The sequence below is a fragment of the Herpailurus yagouaroundi genome, unplaced genomic scaffold, assembly GCF_014898765.1.
Source record: "Herpailurus yagouaroundi ecotype Mexico unplaced genomic scaffold, PumYag 67702, whole genome shotgun sequence".
In the NCBI taxonomy this organism is placed as follows: domain Eukaryota; kingdom Metazoa; phylum Chordata; class Mammalia; order Carnivora; family Felidae; genus Herpailurus; species Herpailurus yagouaroundi.
In genome coordinates this window covers 3,304,740-3,332,577 of record NW_024420501.1, presented here as the reverse complement: position 1 = coordinate 3,332,577, position 27,838 = coordinate 3,304,740, and the positions used below count along the sequence as shown (strand labels likewise).

Sequence of the window (27,838 nt, the reverse complement as noted above, 5' to 3'; positions counted from 1 at the left end):
TTTTTAACTGATAATCAATTTATTAAAAAGGTTGATTTAAGCATCTGCAATGGTGACTTGCACCTCAACTCCTGGTTCAATACTAAGACTACATAATATTCCATTTTTTGCATATATTATATTTTCTTCTTTTTTTTTTTTTTAATATTTATTTGTTTTTGAGAGAGAGAGAGAAAGAGAGAGATACAGAGACAGAGATGTGGGGAAGTGGCCAGAGAGAGAGAAAGAGAGAATCCCAAGCAGGGAGCCCATCGTGGGGCTCCATCCCATGAACTGTGAGATCATGACCTGAGCTGAAATCAAGAGCCAGACCCTTAACCAACTGAGCCACCCAGGCGCCCCTGCATTTTCTTCCACCTCTTAGCTATGTGAATAATGCTAGGACAAACACAAGTGTACAAATACACTTGAGATCCTGCTTTGAATTATGTTCGATATATACCCGGAGCAAAATACCCAGAAGCAAAATGTCTTAATCATCTGGTAATTCTAGTTTTAATTTTTTGAGGAACCTGCGTTCTGTTTTCCATAACGGATGTATCATTTGACCTTTGCACTTAAAGCGTACAAGGGTTTCAGCGTCTCTGCCTCTCCGGCACTTATTAATTTCTGTTCTTTTGATAGTGGCCATCCTAACGTGTGTGAAATCTCTCATTGTGGTTTCCATTTGTACTTCCCAAATGATTAGAGATGTGGAACACTCTTCATGTGCTTTTTGGCCACTTGTGTATCTTTTTTGGAGAAAGTCTGTTCAAATCCTTTGCCCATTTTTTAACCAGGGTATTTGCATATTTGTTGTTGAGTTGTAGAAGTCCCTTATATTTTCTGGATATTATCTCTTTATCAGATACGTGATTGGCAAGTGTTTTCTCCCATTCCATAGGTTACCTTTTCCTTGTGTGATTGTTTCCTTTGGTGCAGTTTTTTTTTTTTTTTAATTTTTTTTTTTCAACGTTTATTTATTTTTGGGACAGAGAGAGACAGAGCATGAACGGAGGAGGGGCAGAGAGAGAGGGAGACACAGAATCGGAAACACGCTCCAGGCTCCGAGCCATCAGCCCAGAGCCCGACGCGGGGCTCGAACTCACGGACCGCGAGATCGTGACCTGGCTGAAGTCGGATGCTTAACCGACTGCGCCACCCAGGCGCCCCATTTGGTGCAGTTTTTAAGTTTGATGTATTCCCATTTCTAACGTTGTATGTCCAAGAAATCATTGCCAAACCCAGTGTCCTGAAGCTTTTTCCTGATGTTCTTGTAGGAGTCAAAGAAGTTTAGGTCTTACATTTAGGTCTGTGATTCATTTTGAATAATTGTTGTATATGGTGTAAGGTAAGAGTCGAACCTCATTGTTCTGCATGCAGGAACAGCATTTATTGGAGAGACTGTCCTTCCCTCGCATAGTCTTGGCACCCTCGTTGAAAATCACTTGGCCGTATGTGCAAAGATTTATTTGTGGGCTCTCTCTTCATTGGTCCATATATTTGTCTTTATACCAGTACCATACTGTCTTAATTATTGTTGCTTTGTAGTATGTTTTGAAATCTGGGATTGTGAGGACTCCCCAAGTTTGTTTTTCCTTTTCAACAGTGTTTTGCCTACTTGGGGTCCTTTGAGATTCCATATGATTTTAGGATTTTTTTTCCATGTCTGCAAAAAAATGTCTTGGCATATTGATAGGAGTTCCATTGAGCCTGTCTTTGCTTGAATAATGCAAGCATTTGAACAAGCTTAAATCTTCTAATTCATGAACACGAAATGTCTTTCCACTTATTTTTATTATCTCTGATTTCTTTTAGCAATGCTTTGTAGCTTTCCTTGTGCAAGCCTTTAACTCTTTGGTTAAATTTATTTCTAAATATCTTACCTTTTTTTCTTAAATTTTTATTTAAATTCCAGTTAGTTAACATACAGTGACTATTTTATCTTTTTTGATGCTATTGAAAATGAGATTGCTTTCTTAATTTCCTTTTTGGATTGGTCATTGTTAGTGTATAGAAGTACAACTGATTTTGAGTGTTGGTTTTATATCCTGGAACTTTGCCGAATTCACTTACTAATTCTAACAGGTTTTTGTGTGTGGAATCTAGGGTTTTTTACGTATAATATTATGCCATCTGCAAATCAGGATAATTTTACTGCTTTTCCAATTTTTATGCCTTTTATTTCTCTCTCTCTTCCCTCCCCCTCCCCCTTTTTTTTCCCGTCTAATTGCTCTGGCTGGAACTTCCAGTACAATGTAGAATTGTCATACTGAGAGTGGACATCTTTGCTTTGTTCCTGATATTAGAGGAGAAGCTTTCACTCTTTCCTCAGTGACTATGATGTTAGCTGTGGGCTTTTCATACATGGATTTTATTATGTCGAGGTCATTTTTTTCTCTTCTGTTTATTGAGTGTTTTTATCATGAAAGAGTGTTGAATTGTGCCAGATACTTTTTCTGCATTGATCGAAATGACCATATAGCTTTCGTCTGTTGTGGCTCTTGTATGTTACGTTACACTGATTGACTTTTGTATGTATCCTTTCATTCCCAAGGATAAACCCCATTTGGTCATGGTGTACGACCATTTTAATGTGCTGTTGGACTTGGTTTGGTAGAATTTTGTTCAGGATTTGGTCATCAGTATTCATTGAGGATATTGGTGTGTAGTTTTTTTCTCTTCTCTGTCTTTTCCTGATAAAACGGTATCAGTAATTCTGGCCTTATAGAATAAGTTTGGGAGTGTTCCCTCTTTGATTCTTCAGAAGAATTTGAGAAGAATTATTTTTATTACTTGTTTCAGTGTGTGACATAGAAAGGCCCCCCATCTTCCTCCTTTTGTTCCTCGGGCTTCTTTCTTTGCCTGGAGGCCGATCTCAGCCAGGTATAATCTTAATTAAATCAGTTTATGCTATTGTGTGAAATGCTATTTGATTCGGCCCTTTCTGGAATATTTGTGTGTGGCAAGAAATGCTTATAAACCAAAAGTATCTAAATGTTTGATTGCTTGCCTGGGAGTGGGTAGACTATTGTTGAGTAAGAGAGTAACTTGGTGTGTACCCTCAGCACAGTGGGAATTTTTTGAAGGGTTTTAAAGCCAGGAGTCACTTGCAAAAGAGGATAAGAGCCTATATCAGGATGACACTAGTAGAGATAACGATAATAAAAATAGTAGTTAACATTTATATATAACGTAAATATGCCAGGTATTCCCTGTCACGTTATATTAACTGATTCAATGCTTACTTTAGGGGCGCCTGGGAGGCTTAGTCAGTTGAGTGTCCAGCTCTTGATTTCAGCCCAGGCCAACGATCTCACGATTCGTGGGATCAAGCCCCGCGTTAGGCTCTGCGCTGACAGAATGGAGCCCGCTTGCGATTCTCTCTCCCTCTCTGCCCCTCCCCTGCTCGCATGCTCTTGCTTGCTCTCTATTTAGAGATAAATAAACATTAAAAAAACATCCTTAACTTTATAACAGTCCTATGAAGTAGGTACTTGTACTGTTCCCTTTTACAAATGATTAAAACTAAGGCTCAGGGAGGTTAAGAAACTTGTCCATGATTAGTCAGTGGAAAGCCTGGGATTTGAAACAAGTTTGGCTGTAGAGTCCATGCTTATAACCACAACTTTGTACCACCTGCCTTGTGATTAAGATACATGGATCTATTTGGAATATATTTTGGAGGTAGACTCATCAGGATTCAGTGATGTATTGGATGCAGGGAGGGAAAAAAAGAGCAAAAAAGAATAAAGGTAGCCTTCTTGGTTTTGGCTTGAGGAGATGGGTGAATTAAATTGAGCTATTTAAACCAAATGCCAGTGCCATTAAATCAGATGGAGATTCGGGGAGAAGAATGGGTTTTGTGACAGATGTGGGAGTAAAGGGGAAATCAGGAATTCCATTTTAGCCGTGTTAATTTTGAGATACCTATTAGACACCCAGATGGAATTGTCAAGGCTGGAACTGAGACCTATTTGAGCTGTCAGTTGAAATTTGGATTTCATCAACGTGTAGATGGTACATGAAGCCATGGGCCTAGATGGAATCTTAGAAGACAGAGATGAGAGTCTACAGACAGGACTTGAGGATTCCCAAGGTGAAAGGAGCTCACGGTTCTCTGTAAGGAAGAGTACGGGTGTTAGTGTTGGAAATACAGAAGCGTTTCGTCAGGTTCCCTGATTATTTCCCTTTTTGCATCCAGTCTGCTGACTGAGCCACCCAGGCGCCCCTTGATCATAGTCTTTTTTATTTTTACATGCCTGTCTTATAATCCAACATCTCAACGTTTCGGGAACTGGTCCTGTTGATTCCTTTCTCTCTTCGTGGTAGGTCATCTTTGTCTTGTGTTTTATGTGTCTTGTATTTTTCTATTGAATTTTGGACCTCGTATGTAAACCAAAGCTAGAGACCCAGGTCAGTCGTATTTATGTTCTGAAGTGGGCACACCTCTTCCGTCTGCCCATCGGTGTGAAGGGTAAGCGAGTCCAGTCGGGACTTGAGCCGGCTTTGGTTTTTGCTGTATAGCTCTTGCTACTTTCATTCAGTACCTCGCTGGAAATTCCAGCTCCGGGAGTGCTGGATTGCCATTGCCCTGTGCTTTGTGTGGGGCCCGGGGTACCAGAGGGCCTTCGTCAGTGTTCCTGTTCCACCCTCCGCTTGCGGCAGGTCCTCATGGCCCTGACACCCCGAGTGCCCGTCTGTGCCTTTTCTCCTCCCCCCGCGGTAGATTGCAATTTCTTACTGTTATTCGTTGCGGCTCCTGGTGAGGACAGAACGATTTCTTCTTGGTTCTCCTGCTCCCGTATTCAGCAGGGCTTGGGCACCTTCGCCTCGGTACTGAATGCCTTGTCGCCATCCTTCCACCCTTCTTCCAACGGCGGTTGAACTCTGCCTTTTATTAGCGCTAGGACCCCGGTATCAGCGGCTTTTCTGCCCCATCCCCAGCAGCAAATGGTGTCTGCTTCTACCTCTCCTCTAGCAGCGGTCACGTTTCCTGAGACTGTGCCAGGGAAGGCTTCTTGCCTGTCCCCTAGACCTAGATGGCTTCTGCCTCCCATGAGAGCAGGGTCCACGATTCTGGGTGCTGGCATATTTTGCACCTGTCTCCGCACAGCCATCAGTCACACCCTGTATGCCTGTACCAGTGAGGGAAGGCTCTTTTCGGCCTCCTGCCCTGGTGTTTTCCCAGGGGCACCCGATGGATGCCTGTAAAGAAGAAATGATGGGTGGTTATGATCCCGTCTTCTCTGTCAGGTTCGCAGAGATTTGAAACTGTCACGTTAGCTCCCATCAAGCCTTGAAGAATTGCTACAGAATCTGGTTGTTTTCTTCTGCTGCCCTTTTATGGCTGTCATCTCGTGCTCCTGTGAATTGTGAAACAGTTCGTTTCTCCTGTCTCTCCTCACCAGGACTTTTCACCCTTTGAAATTCAGTTTACGTGGTTGCCTCGCAACCTCAGCTTGCTGATGAACTAAAAAAAAAAAAAAAATCATACTTTTGCAGATGATCTGGCTTTTTCTGATATTTATCAGAAGGGATAGTGATGTTCTCTTCATGCTTTTAACTAACGCTAAATGGAAGTAGAACCTGAGTTGAATGCTTCAGGGGACCGTGTTGTTCCTTTTCCTTAAAAGTCCCTTCCTCCTTCCCCCTTGCCTTCAGGGTGAGGCCTAGCCTCTGCCCAGCCCTCTGAGATCTGGCCTCTGACCACCTCACCAGCCTCAGCTTGCACTCCAGGTACAGGGACCTTTATAGTTCACATCTAAGCAAATCGTAAATGGCGTAGGGGCGCCTGGGTGGCTCAGTCGGTTAAGCGTCCGACTTCCGCTCAGGTCATGATCTTCGGTTCGAGAGTTCGAGCCCCGCATCGGGCTCTGGGCTGACAGCTCGGAGCCTGGAGCCTGCTTCGGATACTGTGTCCTCCTCTCTCACCGCTCCACCCCTGCTTGTGCTCTGTCTCTGTGTTTCAAAAATGAATAAACGTTAAAAAAAAAATTTTTTTTTAATCATAAATGGCGTAGAAGAAATTGTGTATTTGTGGCGCGTCTTTATCGGTGCCTAAGAATCCTCTTCATCCTTTAATACATGTTTCCTTCTTCTCAGATGATTGAGGATTTTGTTTGTTGTTTCCCGTCTGTGTATTTAATCATAGATTGTAGTTTTATGTAAGCAACATAAGTGTTTATGTAAGGGAGGAAGGAAAGAGCCAACAAAATATTATTTACAAATTAGTTCAGTTATTGATGCTGTTTCTCTTGGCTACTGATTAAGATTGGCAAGAAAATAAAATGGTTCCTGAATAGGTCTCGGAATCCTCATCTCTCTCTGCCAAATCGTGTAGCAAATAGACGACAGGTGTGTCATTTATTCGGCATTTCACAACCAGTGCGTCCGGGTTGGTGCGCTAGATATTGACACACACGCGCGCCAAAGTGGGTTGTGTTCTGCCACAAGCAGCTTCCTCCATTTACCTGAGGGGCTGTACTGAACTGACGCCTAACATTTTCTCTCTGTGCCACGGTACGGAAAAGGTTGGGAAGCACCGAACTTTCCATTCCTTCCATCCTTCCCCAACATCTTACGACTGTCCATAGGCTGGAGGTAAAGTAGTTGCAGGGTGTTCGCAAGAATCATCGGATGGTGAATACGTGCCAGGTACTTCGCTAACCGCTTTACCTGTGTCCTCCCGTCACGCTCAGACCGATCCTGTGATGTGGTTGCAACCATCTAAGGCCCTTGCCCAAGCTCATAGGGAAGTGGCAGAGCCGAGCTGTAAAGTCAGGTTCAAAAGTCCTACGTTTTAGGGGCGCCTGGGGGGCTCAGTCAGTCAAGCGTCCGACTCTTGGTTTCGGCTCAGGTCATGATGTCGCAGTTTGCGAGTTTGAGCCCCGCATCGGGTTCAGCACTAACAGTGTGGGACCTGCTTGGGATTCTCTCTCTCTCTCCCTCTCTCCCTCTTTCTCTGCCCCTCCCCTGCTCGTGCTCTTTCTCTCTCTCAAAATAAATAAACTGTAAAAAAAAACAGTCCTACCTTTTAGCCATTATGATTTATTCCCTACATTATTAAATTCTCTGCGATAGAAATAGTTCATGATTTCTTCTCTCCTGTTTTTCCTACACTTGAGCTTTGGGGACTTGCTGATAGGAAATGGTTTCTCATGGCCGTATTAATGGATTGTTCTGGTAGCAGATGAATTATTGGAAAGCGACCTATTTGAAAATTATGTTTTTGTCCCAATGTTTTTTCATGGGAAAAATAGATGCCTCTCTGATTAAGTTTTTCCGAGCACTGAAGAGGGAACTGGTGCCCTACGGTAACAGCTGTGAGCGCACGGAAGGCAAAAGCGTATTGAAATATGCATGATGCCCAGTGTCCGGGAAGTGCTCAAGTTGAGACATTTAGATTTTCTAGATTCCTTCATGAAGTGATGATACTCGGCGTCTTGTTGAACAGCAGTGCCCAAAACATCAGAGGGCAAATGGGTCCCTGGGTACCAAAATTGTTTCTTTGACATTCAAGTTCAACAGTAAGGACATCTGACTGCATCCTTAAGTCCTTGTGACCTTAAGGGGGATTCTGAATGTTGAACAGTGATACTCTCTCATTATCTTTCACGTGGCATAGGACACAGACACTCTTCTAAGAGCGGGACAGGTCTCTTGCTACTGTTTTGGCTTTAGTTTGAGATCTAATGAATGCTTTGTTTGGAATTAAGAACATTTCTTTTTCTCTGTATACTAGGTCGGTGATGTGGTAGAAGTACAGGCAGATGAAACCTTCCCCTGTGATCTTATTCTTCTGTCGTCCTGTACCAGTGATGGGACCTGCTACGTTACCACGGCCAGTCTTGACGGGGAATCCAATTGCAAGGTAATGGAAAGGAAACCTTGCCTGAACGGAGCTTGGGACAGTTCATCATCTAGCACTCCTTCCCACTGCCCTCCCCCTCCCCCCATCTTTTCTTTTTTCCTGTTTGTGTAAGTTTTGTATGCAAAGACCGCTTTCATGGAATCGTCTTTGAATTTCTAAGCAGATACACAGCTTGAGGGAAAAGGGTGGAGTTCAGTGAGGAAAATACACGCCCCAGATAAAAGCCACTACCTTTTTTGTAGCACTGCTTGCATTTAATATTGACATCTCCCATTCAGTGTTTTATTTGGGCTTTTTAAAATGAATGTCTTCAGAGGCTTAAACTATGTAGCTACAAAAATAACTTCATATACTCTAACCTTGGATCTATTTTTATTTTTAAAAGGAATGAATATTTTCTTTGAACAATGCTTACTCATGGCTTATAGAAACTCTACCTTGCAGTAATTTGATTGCTTTCTTTAAAAAAATACCTTAGGGTTTTGTTTGGCGAATGTCTGTTTTATTGCAACTAGGAAGGATTATAAATGTGTTAAAATAAGTTTGCTCAAACTGGAAGATCACTTACTTCCGTGGTACTTTCTGGCAGTCAGTTCTTGGCCGTTGTCCAGAGCTCCACAGGGCACGAAGATGCATCCTCTATATGCTGCCTTTACAGAAGGGCACTGATGTGCTCACCTCTGTGTGTACCCTTGAGGCCTGTCTCTGCTTGCTTATTCCATCTGGAGTCAAGAACCAGGGCTCAGTATGTGAAACAGGAACTGAAACGCCTGTTAGATGATGAATTCCGTACTTCAAGGGCACGGTGATGAAGTCGTCTGTTGAAACAGTTCAGAAACAGAGTTGAATTTGAGGGAGGGAATGTCCAGATAAAAATCGAGAAATGTACCTAAAGATGCCCTAATAGGGGAAAAAGTTGCCTCGAGACAGAAAACTTTCTAGGGCTTTCTTTTTTCCGTTAAGTTGATCTGATCAAATCAGCTCAAAGTACACGGGTTTCAAAATCAGGTGACAGTTTTAAATAGAGCTCTAGCACTTCTGTCATATTCCCAGAAGACTGTGCGACAGCTTTCCCCTGTGCATAAGTGGTTGCGGTCTTTCGGTCTGTGTTAGCCCTCCTTTGATGATTTATAGATGGGCTTATTGGAGCCTGCCTGGAGTTCTGGGTAAATCAAGTGCATAGTATACACTAGTAGAATATTCTGTCTGGCTAAAGCAAGACGCATCATATCCCTGCTCCTCGTATAAAATGTAGCTTCTTTGAACATTTTCTTTCTTTTTTTTTTTTAATGTTTATTTATTTTTGAGAGAGAGAGAGACAGTGAGAGCCAGGGAGGGGCAGAGAGCGGGGCGGGGGCACAGAATCCGAAACAGGCTCCAGGCTCTGAGCTGTCAGCACACAGCCCGATGGCGGGGCTCGAACTCACGAACCGTGAGATCATGACCTGAGCTGAAGTCGGACGCTTCACCGACTGAGCCACCCAGGCACCCCTGAACGTTTTCAAGATCATTAAATATGCTATTTGTGTAATGTATCTATTAATGAATTTTTTTCTTTCTATTGGCAAAATGTCAGCCTTCTTAGGACCAAAAGGGTTATTGATGTTCAACTCATATGTATATATTTATATCACTGTACTCTATGGTGAGCAAAGTAATAGATCTCAGGTCTATAACTAGGAGAAAAAAAAACAAACGGATTGCTTTTCTTCATTGGGTTTTCAGTTAAGGATATACATGCTACCCATGGAATTCTCCCTGCTGTCACTATCAGGAAAAGCTTTTCATCTTTATTATCTTTTAAATCCCTTTGCAGCAGGGTTATCTTTCTAATTGTTTGTAACATATTTGGAGAATAATACCATAAAATTTAGTTAGTGGGAAAGGTGCATCAGTCTTTGCATTATCCTGGCAAAGCCTCTTACGAAAACATCCCGTGTTCCTGGAATAAGGTGGGTATACGGTTCTGAAAAGAAGCACTTGTTTGTTTGTGCTTTTTCTTCTGCTTTCATCTAGACACATTATGCAGTGCGTGATACCATTGCGCTATGTACAGCTGAATCCATTGATACCCTCCGAGCAGCAATTGAATGTGAACAGCCTCAACCTGACCTCTACAAGTAAGGTTCACCTGGTTTCACTTTACAGCTGTCGGCCGACGCTGCTTCCCTTTGCTGCCGGTGTTGCAAAGAAAACACCCGCCCCTTAACCAGCCTTCCTTCATTTATGTTTTTATGAGCCTTTCTTTCCTTCTGGCAGGGAAATGAATCAAACGCTACCAGCCTAAGATACATCATTGTGGGCCCAGAGACCTTCCTCGGGATTTTTCTTTTATTTCTGGTACTTGTAAACATGACCATCTATCACATTTTAAGATTATGTTATCCCAGAAAGCTGATCTGTCAGATTCGTGCATTAATCAGAGTTAAGTAAAACAAAAACAGACCCCCGTCATGTGTCATTCAACATTACAGAGAGGAAGGGGACGTGGAGCCACGCGCTCTATCCATTTTTGTGACGATCACGATGAACTGAGTATTGCAGACAGGGCTGTTTCTTGTCCTCAGTAAACAGCTAAGTTGCATCGTTTCCCCTCTTTTACTCTGCTTAGGCCTTCTGGAGCAGAGTTGCTGATTAACAGTCATTGTCCTAATGGGGGGACCAAATGGTTGGATGTGGCTTAACACCAATGCACAGTAGTGGAAAAACAAAGTATTCGTCCTACTACAAGAACAGTGTCCTTCCCATCATTCCTTCTTTCTTCTTTCCCTTCTTCTGTATCCACCTTGATAGTAGGAACCGGGACCACAGAACAAACCAGCTGTTCCCTGCCTTCAAGGAGCTCACAGTTTGCAAGGCAGATAAAATATTGAAGCTAAGCGTACAGTACAGTGACGGAATAGAAGGGAGGAGAAGGTCCATGGAATCACAGGAAATGAAGTGACGACTTCTGCCTGTGTTAGAGAGTAATACACATTTTTGCGTGTTTATATGGCAACTCCTAAATTTTTCACTTACCCTAAATAGGAAGGAGAGTTTTAGGGCAGGGAAGATTTCTCTAGACCAGATCGAATTCCTTTGCTGTGTGACTTCAGAATGCCTGCCCTGGTACCACCCTAGTGGTCACCATTTCCATCGTAATTGCCTGTTGTTTCTCTTTTGTGCAAGGAACACGTCCTTCTTATTAGTGTCTCTCCAGCACCCGCCACGGCACTGGCACAAGTAACATGTGGCGAATGAATGAGGAGACCATCGTACTTTACGTATATAGAATAATAGTTCAGTGTTTCTGAAAAAAATTATAACGCCAGTTACCAAATACTCGTAACTCTGTCGTGAAGGAGAGTTCGGCCTTTGTACCCCATTGTTGAGAAACGCAGATTACCAGGCAGCCGTATTAAGTGATCAGATCGGGCTCAGTATTGGTCAGCCGAGAGACACAGGTTGGAAATTTCCAAGATGGTAACCAAGTGTTTGCTGTCTGAGACTAACGCAAGTGCTTCTCAAAGGGTGATCTTGGGCCAGCAGCGGCCGCACCTGGGAACTTGTGGGAAGTGCAGATTCTCACCTGAATCCTAAGCTTGGGGATGGGGCCCAGAAATCTACGGTTTAGTAAGCATTTCAGTGATTGTGATGTGTGCGCAAGGAAACAGCTCCCGAACTGATGGTTTTCAAAGTTGCATTTTAGCACCGGAAACCTTGCTTCACATAAATCTAAAATAGAGATCAATTATTTATATAACGTGTAAATGAGCAGAGGTGTCATGTGCATGCACAATGCCAAGTAGATTGTGAAAATCGATTTAGAATCTTGGTTTGCATTCTTCTAATCCGTAATACTATTTTTAAAATTAGATGACAGTGTTATACACCTTGTTGGTTCCACATAACTTTTTTATGGTTATATAATGGGTTTTTGTAGTTCATGCAGTCTTACCTCATTTGTATTATTTGTATCTCGATCCCTTCCCGTTTTTGTGACGTATAGATTTTCATGTTGACATAGAAGATACATTTGCCATTATGTTCTTTTCGCAGGTTTGTTGGGCGGATCAGTATCTATAGTAATAGTCTTGAGGCGGTCGCCAGGTTAGTTTGTCGTTCCTTTGATCGGTCCTTTTTGGGTGGTGGTGGGTATATTTCTCTTGAAAGCCCATTAAAATAGCTAAATCCTTTTCTTTATAGAAAGGGACGTAAAGGTGACTAAAGCTGGATCAACTAGCCAGTGTCCCGGTAGTAGGTCTTAAAGTAACGGGATTGGTAGGGTTGTGGTGGCGGGAGCTCTCCCAGTGTGTGTGGAAGGGGTGGTGTTGGAAGTGACCCTGAGGGCGTCCAAAATCTCAGAGCTCCAGGCACTTGGACTCAGCTCCCCAAATCTGTTCGGGGCTCTGTACGTTTTGTTCTTGGCTGTGCAGAACCGTGCTTAAGGGAGAGTAATTGAGGGATGAGGGGGACAGTTCAAAAGCTGAGAGAATTACCCGGACTGAAATAAAACGGAAGGCTAATCATTTATAATGAAGCAATCTATATAAAAAGGGAGGTTTTCTTCCCCCTTCTGTCCTCCACACCGCAACGTCCCCGCTTGGTCTTTATAGCCACGCCCACAAGGAATTTCCAGCCAGGTGCCCCGCGATGGCCCCAGAGGCGGGTTGGCTCTTTTATAAATATGTCCGTGTGTCTTTCCCACCTTGCCAGCTACTTTCCCGGTCTTTTCATTTGTCACCTTTTCCTTCTCCCTCTTGCTGTGTCTGCCTCCTCATCCCTCTCTCTCTCTGCGTCTCTCCACCTCTGTGTGTTGCTGGCTACATCTGTGCCGTGCTTCCGTCTGCGGGGGGCCGGCCCCTTGACGAGCTTCACACGGAAGGATCTTGCAGCTCATCCCGGGGAGGAAGCATAAGACATAAGCGCAAAGACACACTCTCAACCCCTTGGAGATAGATGTGTGTTAGGGCCGATCACGTCCCCAGGGTTGATGCTGATGGGTGTATCGGGCTGTTTGGATAAGCTGTGTTCATTTTTCATTTAGGTCTTTGGGACCAGAAAATCTCTTGTTGAAAGGAGCTACCCTAAAAAACACCAAGAAGATATATGGTGAGCAATTTTTTAAGATCTGCTTATCAGAAATATGCTTTGTCAAGCCCATGCCTAAATGGTGCCTGTTAAAAATGAAACGTTGCGGATAACTGCCACTCAACCTACGCCTGTTTTTAGGGGTTGGGAACTTATAAGATGGTAAACTAACTTGAAGTATGAGAAATAAAGCGTGTAGAGTTAAAATTCTATTATAAACGCTCTGTCAGCTGGTGACTAGACTAAGGCTTAGAATCCTTCCTTTTATAGATGGAAAAAAATTGATAGCTCCCACTTGGTGGGGAGTTGGTTGGCAGTCGCACTGGCAACCTAGTTTTCATTATATTCTTTTATTCCTTAGGAGTTGCTGTTTACACTGGGATGGAAACCAAAATGGCTTTGAACTACCAAGGGAAATCTCAGAAACGTTCTGCTGTTGAAAAGTTAGTGCACACCGCAATTTCTTTGTAGTGATTGAACTGTGAAAGAGATACTTCTCAGTAATTCCAAACACCAACCATAACAAAAAAACAACATCAATTATAATAGCAGCTACCATACCGAGCGTACTGACTTGTGCTCAGTGATTTGTATGTCTGATTGAGTCTAATCCTCTGAGCAGCTCTACGGAGCAATTCCTATCAGCCTGTCTGCTTTGCGGATGAAGAAATGGTCTCCGAGATGATAAGTGACTTACCTAAGCTATCGTGTAGCTATTCAAGGGCAACGTTGAGTTGAAATATAGATGTATTCCGTTTTGCTGCTAGACAATTGGCTTGGGTTCCTCTACTGGCTGTACATGGGGAAGTTCAGCAACATAGAGAACGGTGTCCTGGCGACTACTGACGTGGTACTTGCTAGATCTTCAAGCCAGTTGCTACAGCATTGGACCTCACTGTGTCGTTGCCATGGATACCCAGTACATCAGTGGCACCCTCTCCATAGCTCTACTTCCAGATTAAAAGAATCCGTCCTCGGTTTGAGGATTTCACATTTGCTCCCCCGCTCTCTACTGCCAACCCTTAGGATTTAGGGAAACGGAAACGACCTAGTCTTTCTATAAGGGTTGAGTAGGTGATGTGCATGCGTGTGTGTCTCCTATCACTATTGGATCCTGATCATAGGTGTGTTAAGCTAGTTAGCCACTGTATTTTGGGGGAGCAGTGGTGACCAACGAACAGGTCGGGGCTGGCCTTTCCACGTTACCACCTGGGAATAACGCTTCCACGGTGATAACCGAGGTTTGTACATACCGGCTTGTGCTGTGGTTACGCACTGCACACGGGAGGAGCTTTAGGAAACAGAACAGTTACACGTACATGTGGTTGATATCGTCAAGAACGCTGTGGTTTCTAAATCCATCATATCGTATTTTTTTCAGATCCATTAACGCCTTCCTGATTGTGTATTTATTCATCTTACTGGCCAAAGCTGCAGTGTGCACGACTCTAAAGTATGTTTGGCAAAGTACCCCATATAACGATGAACCTTGGTATAACCAAAAGACTCAGAAAGAGCGGGAGACTTTGAAGGTAACCTGTGTTATGCCTCAATTTTTAACTCTTGCTAGACATTTTAACCCTTGCACTTTCTGACCAGGCCGCCGTTTATTGACATGTTGCTCAGATAATGATACCTTTTGTTAGCTTCTGAGTTTTCTCCTCGTCGTCTGGCAGCCCTAAGCTATTAGATATTGAAGAAGTTGTATAGTTTTTTTTTTAACTTTAGACATCTGTGCTTGTTTCTGGCCCTTTAGTTTAGAGTTTTAAACAGCTGAACAAGAAATCCCTGGCTTGTGATAATGGTAGGAACATAATCGACCCATACATAGAAACTTTGATCCTACATTCTTATTGGGGGGAGGGCAGAGAATTTAAGGAAGTGAAAAAACATGAAGTCAAAAGGTACATTTACTGAAAAATAATGATAAAATTGAGGGTGTTTTCAAATTTTGATTTGTTTATTGATTTATTTATTTTGAGAGAGAGAACGAGCATGGGAGGGGCAGAGAGAATGGGAGAGAGAGGATCCCAAGCAGGCTCCACACTGTCAGCACAGAGAGCCCAACGTGGGGCTCGAACTCCCGAACCATGAGACCATGACCTGAGCTGAAACCAAGAGTCAGACGCTTAACCGAGCGAGCCACCCAGGCGCCCCAAAATTGGGGGTATTCTTAAATGTTGATTTTACATGCTGTGATAAGAATTGTGGCCACTGACCTAGTATTGGTAGGAAGGTTTTTCTTTTATAGCAAGAGCAGTGCTTTCAGCATTGAAGTAAAAAGAAAGCTGGTTGTCTCGTACTTGTCTGATGGAACCGTGTGTCTAATCAGCATGAACTATTTCCTTTGTTTTAGGTTTTGAAAATGTTCACTGACTTCCTGTCATTCATGGTTCTATTCAACTTCATCATTCCTGTCTCCATGTATGTCACAGTAGAAATGCAGAAATTCTTGGGCTCTTTCTTCATTTCATGGGATAAGGATTTCTATGATGAAGAAATTAATGAAGGAGCCCTGGTCAACACATCAGACCTTAATGAAGAACTTGGGCAGGTTAGAACGTGTTTGTACTTACAAGAAGTTAACATATTGAAAATACCTTTTCTTAGACCCTCGGTCGCCAATCACCAATGTACGTGACCCTTTCACATTTGGAAATGTGATTCAAATATTCCTTTATACGGGCATATCATGAAGGCAAGCACTGTTTTCGTGGCTATAACGTTATTTTGTTGGCATTTTTGAGGAGTATCCCGGTTTATATGTTAAATTTGAATGTTAGGGAAATTTGCCTATCACTTCTCCTGGTGATGTGGTTAGAGTATGGGTTATTGCTTTGGAACAGACAGTAGTCCCCGGCTGTTGTCATTTGGGGATGGACCCTAGGGTAGTAAACAAAGCTATTTTGCAAATGCATTTCATTCCGTAAACAGAATTGACCAGTGTTGTCCTGCTGACATTTGCTCGATGTGTTTCTGATCAGACGAATACATTCCTAGCAAGCAGGCTTGTTTATTCCAGTGCAAGAATTTAAATGGAGGCAAAATGTGAGGGCACGCACTCCTCAAAATGCTTTTTGCTTCATATACCAGTGCAGCCCAGGCCGTGGCCTCATTCGTTCTCCAAGCCGGTGCAGGCTAGCTGTCATTCTTCAAAGGATGACTTCTTAGGTGCTTCTCTTATCAATATTGAGAAAGTTTTTCCCTTTGTCTGAATTTACCGTGTGCCGTGTAATGATCTTCACAAGCTGTGGGAATTTTTTTTGGCTTTCATTTCATTCTCATGATATTTAGAATGTCAAGGCTGCGGAAATGTCATTTCTATGACTGCGTGATGCAAATTCAGTGCGTGGAGCCACGCGGCTGGAACAGGGCCTCACTCTGGTTTTAAATGGTGCCGACTTACATCCGCACCTCAAAACTCTCTTCCTGAATTTAGTCCCCCCTCTGCCTCTGCCCTTTCTGTTCTTTATCCAGCCTCTGCCTAAACCCCGGGATGGTCTTAACAGCTACAGTCCCAAGGGTGAAAGGACACTCCAGATAACATCTTGTTGAGACCTGACTGCACGGCTCCAGAACCCCCGACTGTGGGACGTGCATCCCACAGAGATACTGAGTCACCAAGGAGAGAACCAGAAACGAATGAACAAATGCTTTTCCCTTAGATATTGTTCCCGAAAGACTCTTTTGAAGGTGACTTCAGCTGCCACTGCTGACCTTACTTAACCTTTTTAAACCAGAAGGTTTCATCCCGGGAACAGAGCTGTCTGAATAGAACTACTTTAGTCCCAATAAAAAGCATCACTCTACGGCAGCATTGCATGCAAAAAAAAAAAAAAAAAAAAAAAAAAATTGAGTGATAAGCCACCTCTGGTGAACTTGCCTGGACAGGTGCTTTAGTTGAGCAGATCTGCCTATTCCAGATCCAGGACCTGGACCTGGGGATTAACCTCCCTAAGGATGAACGTGGCGACAGCCCCAGGGTACTGCAAACAGAACGGCCACCATTCTGCGTGTGACTCCCCGAGCGCACCAGGGACAGGCAGGGTGTCCAGGCCAGGTCCGCCAAATGGGACTCTTCCTCTTTCTTTCAGATCTCCACCTCAGCAGATCCACATTGCCTATGGGAATGTAATCTTGTTCCTATCATTCAGGCCGTAGTCACGCTGCAGAGAGTCCAGTAGAGCTTTGGGTAACGATCTGGTAAATTTGATCAGTGAAAAGAAACCACAGTTTTCATTTCGGCCACCATGTTGTTCCCCCACCCAAACCTGCCTTTCTCCATGTGATGGTCCTTGAGTCAAATCACTAAGTTAATAGCCAGATCACTACTTCCATTTATACAGTGTAACAACAACTTGCCTTCATTACCAGCCTAGCTGTGTGGAAACTACCTGAATGAAAATGCAAAGAAGTCTTGAAATCGTTTCCCAGGCCATTTAGCATTCAGTGGACCAGTACGCACAAAATTAAGTGTAACCCGTTTCCTCTTTGGTGAGTCATAATTTCAGATCCGTGGGACTTAATGTTACAAAAAAGCAGTGCCCGTTAGTTCCCATCCATACCATTGCAGACCCTTGCTTCACACTCTTTAAAAATGACCCATGTTGATGTTTTACAAATAGCCCCTTCAGGTCTTCCAGCTGTGCCGAATGGCGTGTCTGAGTAGACACTCTGATTCCGGAAATTCCGCCCCGTTGTTAGCTATTGAACGTCCACTGCATATCAAGAATATGTTGCTGGTACTGAGGTTGCTATCACAGAGTAAACAAGGAACCCTCAAGTTGTTCACCATCTAGTTAGGGAAACACACGTATCGTACTTAACTACAGCGATGTGATAAGTGATCAGAACAACAAGGCCTCCGGGATGATGGAAAGAGTCAGGTGCTGTGCGATTTGGGTCAGGTCAGCAGCAGCGACGATCAGCATCTTCATGACACCTTACAGTTCATAAGCATTTATTATCGTACTTTATTTTCCAGTCTTTTTTTTTTTTTTTTTTTTTAAGTTCATTTATTTTGAGAGAGCGAGCCCGAGCACAGGAGGGACAGAGAGAGAGGGGGGAGCGAATCCCAAGCAGGCTTTGCGCTGTGGGCGCAGAGCCCGATGGGGGGCTCGATCCCACAAAGCAGGAGATCGTGACCTGAGCTAAAATCAACAGTGGGACACTTGACCAACTGAGCCACCCAGCCGCCCCTATTTTCTTAAGTTTACAGGCTTGTGCAGCAGGCTGGGTTATTTAAGGTTAATATTTAAACCTCACAGGGATGAAGGGTTTTTTCCAGGGTCACGAGCTTCGTAGGTGGTGGAGCCATTAGGTTGAACGATAATGAAAATTTGTTTACCTACAAAATAGATGTTTCAACGTGTTCACGAACCTTTAGCTCAGGGCCTTTTCTACCCCAGAACAGCTGTCTCACTTCAGGCTTCGCATCCGTAAAATGGTGGGTTGGACTAGAAAGGAGGAGACTGTTGAAGTCGGGCAAGCAGTAGGCTCTCTGGCTCATGAAACGTGATAATACTTTTGGGGCGCCCGGGTGGCTCAATCGGTTGAGCGTCGGACTTCGGCTCAGGTCATGATCTTGCGGTTCGCGGGTTCGAGCCCCGCGTCGGGCTCTGAGCTGACAGCTTGGAGCCTGGAGCCTGCTTCGGATTCTGTGGCTCCCTCTCTCTCTGCCCCTCCCCAACTTGTTCTCTCTCTCTCAAAAATAAATACATAAACATTAAAAAAAACTAGATAATGAAATGTGAGAATATTAGTAACAGCTGATCCTGTCCTCCCCCCCCCCCTTTCCTGAGTATAGGGTACGTAATAAGTAGAGCAGTGGTTCTCAAAGCAGAATCCCTGGACCAGCAGCATCAGCATCACCTAGGAACTTACTAGAAATGCGCATTACCGGGGGCACCTGGGTGGCTCAGTGTGTTAAGCATCCAGACTTGATTTTGGCTCAGGCGATGATCTCACGGTTTGTGAGTTCGAGCCCCGCATAGGGCTTTGTGCTGGCGATACCGAACCTACTTGGGATTTTCTCTCCCTCCCTCCCTCCCTCCCCCCCTCCCCCCCTCTCCCTTTCTCTAAAAATAAAAAAAAAAAACTTAAAAAAAAAAAAAAAAGAATTCATATTACCTAGCCTTGCCTCAGAACTGCTGAATCAGAAACCGGGGAATAGAGACCAACACTCCGAGTTTTAACAAGCCCTGTAAGTGAGTGTGATAGGTGGTACTATTTGATAATTATTATATTAGGGTATCGTTTGTTGGCCTGTACCTGTGAGATTAATTGTATATAGATCCATGCTGCACAAAATGTTATATTGTAGGGAAACAATTACATTCTCTCTATATATATTCTTTTAAGTTTATTTATTGATTTTGAGAGAGGGAGAAACAGAGCATACGAACAAGGAAAGGGCAGAGAGAGAGAATCCCAAGCAGGCTCTGCGCTGTCAGCCCAGAACCTGTTGTGGGGCTCAAACCCATGAACAGTGAGATGACCTGAGCCAAAGTCAGACACTTAACCAACTGAGCCACCCAGGTTCCCCTGCACTGCAGTTTTTTTTTTTTTTTTTAACATTTTCTGCACTATAGATTTTTCTAAAGGGTTTTTTTTTTTTTTTTAAGTTTATTTATTCATTCTGAGAGAGAGAGAGAGAGAGCGAGCAGGACAGGGGCAAAAAGAGAGGAAGACAGAGAATCCCAGGCAGGCTCCAAGCCATCAGCACAGAGCCCGATGTGGGGTTCGAACCCAGGAGCGGTGAGACCACAACCCGAGCCAAAGTCTGACGCTTAACAGCCTGAGCCACCCAGGCACCCCTGCACTATATACTTTTAAAACCACCACCTCTGACACTCTTAAAAGATTTCTAAAATGGGTTAATGCCCATCCACGTGCAATCACCCAGGACAACCTTCAGGGGAATACGAAGGTAAATAATTCGGATCAGGAAAAAAAGCCCCAAGGAATTTTCTTTTAACTGGAAAAATCTAGATGATACAGGAATAATACCACTTGGATTAATTTAAAGAGAGAATTCAAACTTGGCTGGCTAACAGAGCAAAAAAAAAAAGGAAGATTGGAATGCTATATTTGTGCCAGTGCTGCTGCCGTGAAAGGCTTTGAAAAATAATTAGAAAGCAACTACTGCTGAAGTTCGTCTCTTTCTCCCTTACATAATGAAAACCTTAATCTTGTGCTTACGCTTGGTCCTGTCAGCCCATCATTTTAACTATTTAAGCATTGATTGCCAAAAAGGAGGATAAAATTGTGGGTTTCCAAAAAGCCAGATGTTATAAATAGAAGAGATAAAAATTGAGATAAAATGCAAGTGCTCAAAACGGTTTATTTTGCCCGGAAAGTTTATTTCCTGGCTTATTTTTTTCCCCATTATTTATGAAAGTATGCTAATACTTTTTTTGCTTATATTCTACTTTAACCTAGTATTATAAACTCCACTGTTTTTTTTTTAACTTAGAAAATGTGTTCAGTAGTATCTAAAAATATTCACGGTGTGTGGAAAGAAATTTCATTTATGCTTTTGAACATTATAGACTTACTATGTCTCCTCATTAACTCTTAACATTATTATTTTCCCTGACCGTCTATATTGTCTGACTCAATATGCATTGTATAACAGTGCATTTTACTTCAATCCAGTATATTCATAGTAAATTTTCCTTTTCAAGGAAAAGTTTTGTTACATCCCTATTAATTTAGGTTCCTCCCAAGTATTGTGTGTGCGTACGCGCACGTGTGTGTGTGTGTGTGTGTGTGTGTGTAATAAGTGGTCAGTATATTCTTATTTCTACCTTGGACATGTGATACTGTTTCAGTGTCTTTAAAAGTACTTGTTCATTTCCCACTCTTTCCGTACTGCCGCTTTTGTAAATTACCTGACATTTGACCAGAAGTCTTACAAAACGTGCTTTGCTATGGGTATGAAAACAGGCCTGCCTGAGAGCTTCACTCAAAACTAATCCCACTGAAGAAGGTAAAACTGCCTATGTGTGTGTCCTTGTCTTTAGGTGGATTATATATTTACAGACAAGACTGGAACGCTCACGGAAAATAGCATGGAATTCATCGAGTGCTGCATAGACGGCCACAAGTATAAAGGCGTAGCTCCGGAGACTGATGGACTCTCTCAAACTGACGGGCCCTTAACGTATTTTGACAAAGCGGATAAGGTGGCGTTCTCTGCATTGTCACTTTAGCGTGCAAAGTCAATCTAAGTGTTGTTTTGTTGTTTTGACTGCAACTTTCTTGTTTCACTAACGCTCCCGGAAGTTGCAAGCCAGAAGCATTTATAAACAGAATTGTGGAAAATGGCAGTTGGGGAGAAGTTTCCCTTGTCCGTCTGTCCGGGCAGAATCCTTTGTGCTTTGTCTTTAAAAATATGAGCTGCTCCAAGGATAATGTCTTGTCAAATCGTTCAAGTCCCAGGAGCGTCGAGACATTAAATGAACCCAAGTCTCCCTGCACCTGAGCTGTTGCCAGATTGTGAATTCGATGGCGAATGAGCTCTTTGAGGCCATAAAGAATCCGCCGATTTAGCATTAGGTGGCACGGTGGTAGCCTGAAGGAGTTAATGCAGCCCCTGGGGTATTTTCCTTGAGAACCGGGGATGCTGTTAGGTACAAGGGAGGACAGCCAGCTCATTTGAGTATTAGAGATTTAGAGCTTTCAGTTTGCTGGAGGTGGTAACATTTTCTCACATCGGTACCTTTTCTCTGTTCACCGACTACCAAGTGATCCAAGGGAAGATCATAGAGTCGTTTTTCTGTTCCTGATCCACAGAACCGAGAAGAACTCTTTCTGCGTGCCTTGTGTTTATGTCATACTGTAGAAGTTAAAACAAGTGATGCTGTGGATGGGCCTCCCGAATCAGCGGAATTGACGTATATGTCCTCTTCGCCAGATGAAATCGCTTTGGTGAAAGGAGCGAAAAAGTAAGCGTTTCTGTTACGCTAGACCTAGACCAGTAAGTTCTAGAGATCGAGAGATCTGCTGCCCAGCACTGTACGTGTGGCTGACGACACAGTACTCCGCACTTCAGAATCTGTTAAGAGGGGAGGTCCGCTAAGTGTCGTGGACCACAGACAACACAACACCAGTGGGTCACAAGGCGATTTTGAGACGTGTCGGATATGCCTCTTAGCCTGCTCGTGGCGATGATACTGTGGCTATTTTCGTGCGTTCGGACTTCTCAGGTTGCACGTGTTAAGTACGTATTGTGCTTTGCGTATCGGTCAGACCTCCATAAAGCTGGTTTAAAAACCCCGAGATAAGTTGTAGAGAGATACATTAGCATTTTTGAAGACCAAAAAAAAAAGAGTAAGCACTTCTTGTACTGCTCCGGAGAAAGCGAAATCACAGGAGGACCGGAGTGGTTTTTCCTGTTTGCTTCAATCACCTTATCTTATAAATATTCTTCACCAAAAACCCGAACTGCTTTATCTGAACGTGTGTGAAAAATTCCCCAAACCTAGCCAATTAAGACCAGAAAGGAAATAGCAATGCCTGGCTGTAACTTCCATGACTATTTATGCATGCCGGCCAGAAGTCCAAATGCTCATATTATATTCTGCGAATTACATAACAGTGGCCACTTTCTGTACCACACATGTTATTTCCGAAGTGTTCGCAGCAATTTTGACGTCACTCTGTAACTGACAGCCCCGTTTTACCCTTGAGGCCTGAGATCATTAAGTGGTTAAAAGGTCACCCGATGTGTTAGCTACAGAATTGGAATTACAAATTGCCTCTTCCTTTGGTTATAATTCATGACTGGGCTTTGAATTCCTCGGTGTTTTCATCTCAGCTGGTACAGAGAAGTATGGTTATGGACTGAGATTTTTCACATGAAAGAGAAGAAAATACTAAACAAGTATGAGTAACCCCAGCGCAAGGGACAATTAATCGCTCTTTAGAGATACACAGAGGTCTCTTTGTGTGTTTTGACAGGTACGGGTTCACGTTTGTAGGAATTCGGAATGGCCATATGAGAGTAGAGAACCAAAGAAAAGAAATAGAAGTGTAAGTAGCCCTGCGTGTTCGATGTTTATCACTTCTTAACCCCACGGTCCCCCGTGCGACAAAGGAATCTTACTCGATGAAGGCATAAGATGCCGCTGTCCCAGCTCGGAGTTTTATGTAAGTGTAGTTGGAAAGAAGACATTTCTCATAGGATGCTAGAAACTGGGACTTGAGGTGGAAATTATCCCCATTTGGCTCACATATGGGTCCAGTAGCCTGAATGAGAGTCTGCCTGGACTTTGTTTCTGAAATTTAGATGCCAATTTTAGGCCTCCAACACATGCTGTAAGAAAAATCCATGAACATGTAGGAAACCTGCTTTCCGGAACCCAGCCACTCTGGGGTGGCAGGCCAGCCAATCATGGCAGCTTTGATGTCAAAAACTTTGTCTCCTTCTAGGCGCTCAAGTGTGAGCCCCGGGGCGGGTACCCCGAGGCAGCAGTGTTGCTTTGTTTCTTCTTCTCTACAGAGATCCCAGTGAACAAAACCACCTTGGCTTAATAGCAGATTTTAATAAGGTTCTGTGATTAATCCGAATTCCTTCTTCTGAATTTGAAATGTAATTAGCTTACGTGATTTCCATTCTGGCCCCTAGCATCTCGTGAGACCCATCTCGGAAACCTGTAGTATATACGGATGTGTTTGGGGAATGTGCCCCGTGGGGAAGTGATGCTTAGAAGCCGGAGGAAGGTGCTTTGGCCTGACTGCCAGGAGCCCGGAGTCATTATTAGAGTCCAGATTCTATTAGAGTCCAGTCGTTATTAGAGTCAGAGAGGGAGCCAGTTCAGAGCAGTGCCCCTATCTGGTCCACACTGAATAATACGCTACGTGTAGGTGTCCCGTTCATACACCCCATCCCAGAAGCAGTGACCCGCTCGCTCCCATCAGGAAACAGCCTTCATAGTAACTATTGGTAGGTGAAATACTTACATCCAAGTTGTTTCTCTTAAAAAAATACTTCCCCATGTTTTTGCAGGTAAGTCTTATTTTTACTTTTCTGCATTCTCTCATCTCATTAATAGCACAGATCTGATCGTGTCATTCTACTGTTTTAAACCCTTCAGTGGATTCCTGGCACTCTTAGGATCAAATTCCCAATCTCCGAAATGGCCCACAGTGTTCTCATTTCCCAGCCCTTGCTCACCCCTCTTTCTGTTCCCCTATCGACTAGATTTCAAGCTTTAGTGAACTCCTTCATGTCCCCCTACCCCTTTGCACATGCCCTTTCCTCTACTCCGAATGCCATGACACCCTACCTTCATCATGTCACTCCTGCAGAACACAGCCCAGGCACTGCCTCTTCCAGGAAGCCTTCCTGCAGATGTCCTTCCTTCTGTGCTTTCCCATCTCCCCTGTGACTCCCTTCACTACATCATATGGCAGGTGGAGAGGTAATCATCTCGTGACCCTCTGCTTCCTTTCTCATACGGTGAGCCTCTCGAGGGAAGAGACTCAGGCAGATTCTTGTCTGTTTTCCAGTCCCTCACATTGTGCTCGACACACAGGAGGCACCCATAGATGATTAAGATAATTGGCAGAGCGGGACTGTTCCTAGACCCCTCCAGAAATGGCTTGGTCGGGCAACTCTTTGCGCCCCATTCCTACATGGTCGCTCGCTCCTTACCATTGTAAGTCACGTAACGAGAGGATACAGGTATCCCTTAACAAACACCTGTAGCCTCTGACCCCATGTTCTAAGTGCAGAAAAATTTCAAAGACAAAATGGAAAACACCAGCTGTGCACCCAACCAGCAGCCCTTACCAAAAGGGGAAAGTCTATTCAAGACGTTCCTGTTGTGTTTTATTTTCCCCATGTGATCTAGGCGTTTTCTTTTTCTCATTTGTCTTCTCATAAAGGTACGAACTCCTTCATACCTTAAACTTCGATTCTGTCCGCCGTCGTATGAGTGTAATTGTGAAAACTCAAGCAGGTACACATTTTAAAGACTTGGCTTTTTCTCTTTTGCCGTTTGTAGCGTTGTATGTTGAATGAGGTGTTTTAAGAAAGGAAAACATTTTACATAGTATGTGATTGCCTAAACTCCTGCAAAGCAGGAATTTCTGTATATGCCTTAATGTATTTATTTTTATAACGTTTATTTTTGGGAGAGAGACAGAGCTCGAGTGGGGGGGAGGGGGAGGCAGAGAGAGGGAGGGAGACCCAGAATCCGAAGCAGGCTCCAGGCTCTGAGCTGGCAGCCCCAGACCCGGGGCTCGAACCCATGAACCGCGAGATCATGACCTGAGCCAAAGTCAGACGCTTAACTGACTGAGCCATCCAGGCGCCCCATTAGCAGTAGAATTCTTGAGTGTAGAGAGTTGTTGGCTCTCCCTGCCTGATCTTCCTCATTTCCCACTGCTTCATACTTCCTGGGAACAGGCAGGCTAGGGATGACCCAGGTCCAGACTGCTGGGAAAGGGTCTTGTGGCTTCACTGTAGCTCGCTGGGCTCTCTGACAGAGTGCGGAGGCTTGCCCTTTTTGCTTTGGAACCGGTACCATCATCCCAGGAGTCCCCATGTCTTCTGCAGGAGCCATGGTGGCCGAGATCCCTTCTGCTCCAGTTGAACGAGAGCCATGGAGGAGCACTCCTGCCTCATTTGCGGGCCCTCAGATGCGTGCGTGCGTGCGTGCGAGAGAGAGAGAGAGAGAGAGAGAGAGAGAGAGACTGTGTCTGTCTGTCTCTGGGTAGTTTTTCAAATTTCCCTTGATTGTATCCTAGTAATTTACTTTTCGGTGTTAAATCTGCCCCACATCCCTTGGTGGGAGAATGGGAAGATAGAGACAGACCCTTGAGGGAACATTTCCCACTTTATTCATACTTTGTGGTGTGACTGCCAGGTCATGAAATCGATTTCATTATGCGAGTGCAGGATCTGCTCTGTGACTTTTAAACCCACTGTGGATGTGCGAGGGGAAATGTTTTTAAAAGCCGCTGAACGTTTGAAATACTTGGTATCCTTACCGGTAATATATACGTGCATGCATGCGTTCTACCGCAGATGGCGTGGTGGCCGGGGGGAGTGGTCTGTCAAGGGTCTAGACCTCAGAGCTGCACTTCTTTTGAACTTGTTGAACTCAGCACTTTGCCTTATAAGGGTGAAGTGTCTTTCTTAATGCTCACCCTTGCCTACCTTGCCGGATGCATGGGTGATCTCAAGCCGCACTTGTACTCGCACTCTACAGGGCTGTTTTCCAGTTTCCATTAAAAAAGGTCAAGCCACCGTTTTTAATTTTTTTTAACGTTTATTTATTTTTGAGAGAGAGAAGGGGGGGTGGGCAGAGAGAGAGAGACAGAATCCGAAACCGGATCCAGGCCGCGAGCTGTCAGCACAGAGCTCGATGTGGGGCTGAAACCCACGAACCGCGAGATCATGACCTGAGCCGAAGTCGGACGCTCAACCGACTGAGCCACCCAGGCGCCCCAGCCACCGTTTTTAAATCAACCTCTAGTGTATTCAAAGTGATTTTATCTTATTTGCACTTGGATTTAGCCCTTGACACCTGTAGAGGCCGTCCGTGTGTGCACTTTAGACGAGGCTTGACCACGTTGTCAAAGAGAATTCAGAAGCAGCTTCTTGACACGAACACGCTCTTCCATGATTCACTGAAAGGAAGTATATTTTAACAGAGCTACTTGCGTACTCGGAGTTATTATTTGTGTACATATTAGTCTTAAGAGGTAGTGGGCAGGGGCGCCTGGGTGGCGCAGTCGGTTAAGCGTCCGACTTCAGCCAGGTCACGATCTCGCGGTCCGTGAGTTCGAGCCCCGCGTCGGGCTCTGGGCCGATGGCTCAGAGCCTGGAGCCTGTTTCCGATTCTGTGTTTCCCTCTCTCTCTGCCCCTCCCCCGTTCATGCTCTGTCTCTCTCTGTCCCAAAAATAAATAAACGTTGAAAAAAAAATTTTTTTTTAAAAAAGAGGTAGTGGGCATTGTCCTGAGAGGTTAGAGGTCAAGATGTCTCATTCCATTGGGGTGAGCCTTGCTGGGCAGACCCGGGGTCCACCGTAGCTGAGTGGGAGGGGCCACCATGAAGGTAGCTGTTCTTCAAATCCCAGTACCAACCAGTCTGACCATTCTAAGTTGAGTATTTTGGTGTTTTATTTTAGGAGACATACTTCTCTTTTGTAAAGGAGCAGACTCTGCGGTTTTCCCCAGGGTGCAAAATCATGAAATTGAGTTAACTAAAGCCCATGTGGAACGTAATGCTATGGTGAGCCTACACTCCCCCACAAGTGCTGGAGATGGCTATTTTGTGGGATTGCCGCTTACATGTTTAAATGAATTTTAGCATGTTTATGGTCTATTTTTACATTTGGGGATTTAGTAATACTATTTTCCTTATTTTAATGGAAAACATTATCCTGGAGCAAGTATCCGTTCAGAATATGTAGACTGGAAGTCTTCTCGAGAATTTTTGGTTTGTGTTCTGCGCCCCCCCCCCTTTTTTTTTTAACCCCGAGAGCTATTGTTTTGTTGTTCTGAACCTAATTTGAACGTTACCATTTTAGTTGCAATCTGTTAGTGTATGCGTTTTGCTAAAAATATATCAAAATTTCTCTTCTGTACAGTGAAGCAAGAGTATTTAAAGAGGGTGTGGGGGTTTTTCTAATTATTTGGAAATAATTTGGGAAATAACTTCGCTTCTAGGACGGGTATCGGACACTTTGTGTAGCCTTCAAAGAAATCGCTCCAGATGATTATGAAAGAATTAACAGACAGCTCATTGAGGCGAAGATGGCCTTACAAGACAGAGAAGAAAAAATGGAAAAGGTTTTTGATGATATTGAGACAAATATGAATTTAATTGGAGCCACTGCAGTGGAAGACAAGTAACTACACAGTGATATTCCTGTTATTTTAATGACCGGTCATTTAGGGT

The 27,838-nt window shown here is 43.9% G+C and overlaps 1 protein-coding gene across 11 annotated transcripts in view; it reads left to right on the top strand.

The window, feature by feature from the left end:
- ATP11C (ATPase phospholipid transporting 11C (ATP11C blood group)) overlaps positions 1–27,838 on the top strand; it is a 107,382-nt gene that overhangs the window by 32,169 nt on the left and 47,375 nt on the right. For 10 of the 11 annotated variants that reach the window (XM_040468551.1, XM_040468554.1, XM_040468553.1 and 7 more), the window contains exons 6-18: positions 7,724–7,852; positions 9,869–9,972; positions 11,891–11,941; positions 12,879–12,943; positions 13,284–13,365; positions 14,304–14,454; positions 15,279–15,476; positions 20,947–21,108; positions 21,719–21,870; positions 22,886–22,957; positions 24,815–24,888; positions 27,066–27,169; positions 27,607–27,788. In XM_040468551.1, coding sequence (XP_040324485.1) covers positions 7,724–7,852; positions 9,869–9,972; positions 11,891–11,941; positions 12,879–12,943; positions 13,284–13,365; positions 14,304–14,454; positions 15,279–15,476; positions 20,947–21,108; positions 21,719–21,870; positions 22,886–22,957; positions 24,815–24,888; positions 27,066–27,169; positions 27,607–27,788 — 1,526 coding nt within the window. The remainder of the gene's footprint in view (positions 1–7,723; positions 7,853–9,868; positions 9,973–11,890; positions 11,942–12,878; positions 12,944–13,283; positions 13,366–14,303; positions 14,455–15,278; positions 15,477–20,946; positions 21,109–21,718; positions 21,871–22,885; positions 22,958–24,814; positions 24,889–27,065; positions 27,170–27,606; positions 27,789–27,838) is intronic. The other variant, XM_040468557.1, reaches the window with a different exon arrangement.